Raw genomic sequence first — 6,000 nt, 5'->3', positions numbered from 1 at the left:
ATATTAGCTCCTTTCCAAAAACCAGCTGGAGAAGAAACGTCAAACGCTCTCTCTCTCTTGCAGTCAGCTGTATCTAGGCCTAATTCCCGCCTGACTCTCTATATTGTTCCAGAATTCATATAAATTGGATTCTCAAACCCTTGACAGTTGTCGGCTTCGACTTCTTCCCGGGAATTTACCGTACTTACCGAACCATTAGATAGGTTTAATTATAAACGTTGATTTTACGTGCTAAATTCCGTTCTCTGTATAGAAATGCTACCTATTCTCGTCCAAGGTCGCTATCGATTCTTGGGATGAAATTTAGACTTTTTCGCGGAGATGGTATCGCCATCTAGCTACAAGATTTAATGTTATTTATTTAACGTTTTTAGTTTTTAGTTTTTAGCGCGTTTAGTGAGTTTTAATTGATAAAAATGTATTTTTATTCAACCGTTATAATCGTTTAATGTTTAACATTTTAGCTTTTGAACTGCTGATAATGTTGGTTATCTCAAACTACCGATAGATGTCAGCTATTCTTATATCATTTTTTTGATTTTTTAATGCGTTTTATTGTGGCGCTAATTATTTCTACATACGGTCGCTAAGTTTGTTTTTACGAACCTGTTATATTTTAAACTTTAATTTATTTTAGTTTTTAAAATTGAAAATACAAGGTTCCTAAGTTTCTTAATTTTCTTCAAACCACAAAAAATTGGAATTTATTTGGTCCCTTAACTACCATATTTCAGATAAATCTTGGGAAAGATATATGCGACTTAAACATTTTAATCTTCAAAACCAAATAATTTTCATTTTTATTAAAAACTTAGAATGATTTCAAATAATAAAAACCAAATATGCTTTTCTAATAATTAAAATTTTAAAACCAAATATGATTTTCTAATAAATAAAAGATAAGTATGTTTTTCTAATAATTAAAAACTAAGTATGTTTTTATAATAATTAAAAACTAAGTATGTTTTTTATAATAATTAAAAACTAAGTAGGTTTTTCTAAAAATATTTTTAATAACAATTAAAAATATTTTTAAATACCAAGTCTGTTTTATTAATAGTGAAAAACTAAGTACGTTTTTCTAACAATTAAAAACTAAGTATGTTTGTAATAATAATTTGAATTTATATACTAACTCTGTTTTCTAATAATAAATAAAATTTCTATACTAACTGTTTTCTAATAATAATTTCAATTTATATACTAACTCTGTTTTCTAATAATAATTTGTATTTATATACTAACTCTGTTTTCTAATAATAATTTGAATTTATATACTAACTCTGTTTTCTAATGATAATTCCAATTTATATACTAACTCTGTTTTCTAATAATAATTCAAATTTATATACTAACTCTGTTTTCTAATAATAATTTCAATTTATATACTAACTCTGTTTTCTAATAATAATTTCAATTTATATACTAACTCTGTTTTCTAATAATAAATAAAATTTCTATACTAACTGTTTTCTAATAATAATTTGAATTTATATACTAACTCTGTTTTCTAATAATAAATAAAATTTCTATACTAACTGTTTTCTAATAATAATTTGAATTTCTATAATAACTGTTTTCTAATAATAATTTGAATTTATATACTAACTCTGTTTTCTAATAAAAAATAAAATTTCTATACTAACTGTTTTCTAATAATAATTTGAATTATTATACTAACTCTGTTTTCTAATAATAATTTGAATTTATATACTAACTCTGTTTTCTAATAATAATTTGAATTTATAAACTAACTCTGTTTTCTAATAATAAATAAAATTTCTATACTAACTGTTTTCTAATAATAATTTGAATTTATATACTAACTCTGTTTTCTAATAATAAATAAAATTTCTATACTAACTGTTTTCTAATAATAAATTAAATACTAACTCCGTTTTCTATGAATAATTAAAAGTTTTATACTAACTCTGTTTTCTAATAATAATTAAAATTTATATACTAATTCAGTTTTATTACTAATTTAAATTTATATACTAACTCAGTTTTATTACTAATTTAAATTTATATACAAACTCAGTTTTATTACTAATTTAAATTTAAATACTAACTCAGTTTTATTACTAATTTAAATTTATATACTAACTCAGTTTTATTACTAATTTCAATTTATATACTAAGTCAGTTTTATTACTAATTTAAATTTATATACTAACTCAGTTTTATTACTAATTTAAATTTAAATACTAACTCAGTTTTATTACTAATTTAAATTTATATACTAACTCAGTTTTATTACTAATTTAAATTTATATACTAACTCAGTTTTATTACTAATTTAAATTTATATACAAACTCAGTTTTATTACTAATTTAAATTTAAATACTAACTCAGTTTTATTACTAATTTAAATTTATATACTAACTCAGTTTTATTACTAATTTCAATTTATATACTAAGTCAGTTTTATTACTAATTTAAATTTATATACTAACTCAGTTTTATTACTAATTTAAATTTAAATACTAACTCAGTTTTATTACTAATTTAAATTTATATACTAACTCAGTTTTATTACTAATTTAAATTTAAATACTAACTCAGTTTTATTACTAATTTAAATTTAAATACTAACTTTGTTTTATTATTAATTTAAATACTAACTCTATTTTATTAATAATTAAATATGAACTCTTTTTTATTAATAATTTAAATACTAACTCGGTTTTATTAATAATATATATAATAACTCGGTTTTATTAATAATTTAAATACTAACTCTGTTTTATTAATAATTTAAATACTAACTCTGTTTTATTAATAAATTTAGTACTAACTCTGTTTTATTAATAATTAAAATACTAACTCTGTTTTATTAATAATTTAAATACTAACTCTGTTTTATTAATAATTTAAATACTAACTCTGTTTTATTAATAATTTAAATACTAACTCTGTTTTATTAATAATTTAAATACTAACTCTGTTTTATTAATAATTTAAATACTAACTCTGTTTTATTAATAATTTAAATACTAACTCTGTTTTATTAATAAATTTAATACTAACTCTGTTTTATTAATAATTTAAATACTAACTCTATTTTATTAATAATTAAATATGAACTCTTTTTTATTAATAATTTAAATACTAACTCGGTTTTATTAATAATATATATAATAACTCGGTTTTATGAATAATTTAAATAATAACTCGGTTTTATGAATAATTTAAATACTAACTCTGTTTTATTAATAATTTAAATACTAACTCTGTTTTATTAATAATTTAAATACTAACTCTGTTTTATTAATAAATTTAGTACTAACTCTGTTTTATTAATAATTAAAATACTAACTCTGTTTTATTAATAATTTAAATACTAACTCTGTTTTATTAATAATTTAAATACTAACTCTGTTTTATTAATAATTTAAATACTAACTCTGTTTTATTAATAATTTAAATACTAACTCTGTTTTATTAATAATTTAAATACTAACTCTGTTTTATTAATAATTTAAATACTAACTCTGTTTTATTAATAAATTTAATACTAACTCTGTTTTATTAATAATTTAAATACTAACTCTGTTTTATTAATAATTTAAATACTAACTCTGTTTTATTAATAATTTAAATACTAACTCTGTTTTATTAATAATTTAAATACTAACTCTGTTTATTAATAATTTAAATACTAACTCTGTTTTATTAATAATTTAAATACTAACTCTGTTTTATTAATAAATTTAATAATAACTCTGTTTTATTAATAATTTAAATACTAACTTTGTTTTATTAATAATTTAAATACTAACTCTGTTTTATTAATAATTTAAATACTAACTCTGTTTTATCAATAATTTAAATACTAACTCTGTTTTATTAATAATTAAAAACTAAATCGGTTTTTTCGATAGTTAAAAGTTAAGTCGGTTTTCTTATAATTAAAAGTTAAGTCGGTTTTCTAATAATTAAAAGTTAAGTCGGTTTCCTTAAAATTAAAAGTTAAGTCTGTTTTCTTATAATTAAAAGTTAAGTCGGTTTTCTTATAATTAAAAGTAAAGTCTGTTTTCTTATAATTAAAAGTTAAGTCAGTTCCCTTTAATTAAAAGTTAAGTCAGTTTTCTTATAATTAAAAGTTAAGTCTGTTTTCTTATACTTAAAAGTTAAGTCAATTTTCTTATAATTAAAAGTTAAGTCTGTTTTTTTATAATTAAAAGTTAAGTCTGTTTTCTTATAATTAAAAGTTAAGTCGGTTTTCTTATAATTAAAAGTTAAGTCTGTTTTCTGATAATTAAAATCTAAATTAATTTTGTGATAATTGAAAACTAAACCAGTTTATGATATTTTAAAACTTAATTAGTTCGTGATAATTTAAAACTAAATCCGTTTGTGATATTTTAAAACTAAATTAGTTTGTGAAAATTGAAAACTAAATTAGTTTGTGATAATTGAAAACTAAATTAGTTTGTGATAATTGAAAACTAAATTAGTTTGTGATAATTGAAAACTAAATTAGTTTGTGATAATTGAAAACTAAATTAGTTTGTGATAATTGAAAACTAAATTAGTTTGTGATAATTGAAAACTAAATTAGTTTGTGATAATTGAAAACTAAATTAGTTTGTGATAATTGAAAACTAAATTAGTTTGTGATAATTGAAAACTAAATTAGTTTGTGATAATTGAAAACTAAATTAGTTTGTGATAATTGAAAACTAAATTAGTTATTGATAATTAAGATCTAAATTAGTTATTGATAAATAAGATCTAAATTAGTTATTGATAATTAAGATCTAAATTAGTTATTGATAATTAAGATCTAAATACGTTTTTGAAACAATTTCTTTTTAATAAAGATATCATTTTGTTTTACATCGCTCCATTTTTGGTTCCAATTAACAAGAATTTATAACCAATTTTACCAAAATATTTCTCATAACTATTTTGAAATTTTCGGTAGTAAATATTTCGATTTTTTTTTAGTTATTTCATTCCAACTGCTCTATAGAAAATGTGGAAAATGTTTATCACATAGTTTTCAAATAAATTGAGGTCCTAGGTTAGCAACAGATTTGCTTGTAGAAAAGTTGAAAATAAAATAAAAAAAAAAGAACTGTTTGGCTTCACCCCAGTAAATGAACATCAAGCGAAAAACTGTCTTATATAATTTAATCTAGGTTTTCAATTTTCTTCCACACCCGGAAAATTTCCGCGAAGCCATAGAAAAAATTTTTCTTTCACGTTTTTATTTTCTTTCGTTTCCGCGAATTGTAAGATGAGAAAAACAAAAAAGGCTCCGAAATCGTTTCGTCGAAAGAAGATGACTCGAGATTGAGCCGATGCTCGGGGAATCCCGTTAGCTCATCTTTTTTATTCTATTTGCGCGCTTAAAATCCAGGTGTCGCTAGTTCCTTAGGTCGCTAAGAAAGGGGGGATCCGGAAGCGAGTCGATGCGCGGACGGAGGTGCGCGTTGGTCGGACGCGTTTTCTAGTCTTCGGTAGCCGCTGTCTGAGTCACAGAAGCGTTTACCAGCGACGTTAGAAAGTGGAGTGTGCCGAACCATTTAGTCCAAGGCCTAGTTTTATCGGTTTTCAACCAAATCAAAACATTGGAACCGCGTCGATAGATTTACAAACGAACGCGTCGAAAGTTCGCGAATTAAATGTGCCATAGGAATACTTAAGTCTCGGTTTTTTTTAAAGTGACGGTTCGTTTAATATATCAAGAAGGATTGCGATATCACCAATCAATCTAAGATAAACAAGTCACACTTTGTCATAATGTGAGTAACCATGTCTAGCCATTTTCACACTAACCTCCACCAATGTCTCGACTTTTTTGTTGGGGTGGGTGGGTCCAAATCAATTCCGAAATATACCGACTGCTAACATTAGCGCAGCCGAACACGAATGATTAATTAATTTAGGTTTCTTTTTTCCGAATGGGGAAAGGCGACCGCATCGAGGTTTGATTAAATTAAAACGCGTCCTCTCCCACACTCCCATTATTCGCGGGCGAAAATTAATTC

General features: G+C 22.4%; 1 protein-coding gene across 1 annotated transcript in view; it reads left to right on the top strand.

Moving 5' to 3' along the window:
• Window positions 1–5,478: 5,478 nt before the first annotated feature.
• pico (ras-associated and pleckstrin homology domains-containing protein pico) overlaps window positions 5,479–6,000 on the top strand; it is a 192,050-nt gene continuing 191,528 nt past the window's right edge. The window contains exon 1 of the mRNA XM_090161239.1: window positions 5,479–5,754. Within this exon, the coding sequence (XP_090017365.1) occupies window positions 5,753–5,754 (2 nt within the window). The 5' untranslated portion in view covers window positions 5,479–5,752. The remainder of the gene's footprint in view (window positions 5,755–6,000) is intronic.

This window comes from Leiobunum rupestre, chromosome 10 (assembly GCF_980474605.1).
Source record: "Leiobunum rupestre chromosome 10, qqLeiRupe1.1.hap1, whole genome shotgun sequence".
Taxonomy (NCBI): domain Eukaryota; kingdom Metazoa; phylum Arthropoda; class Arachnida; order Opiliones; family Sclerosomatidae; genus Leiobunum; species Leiobunum rupestre.
This window is presented reverse-complemented; position numbering and strand designations above follow the sequence as displayed.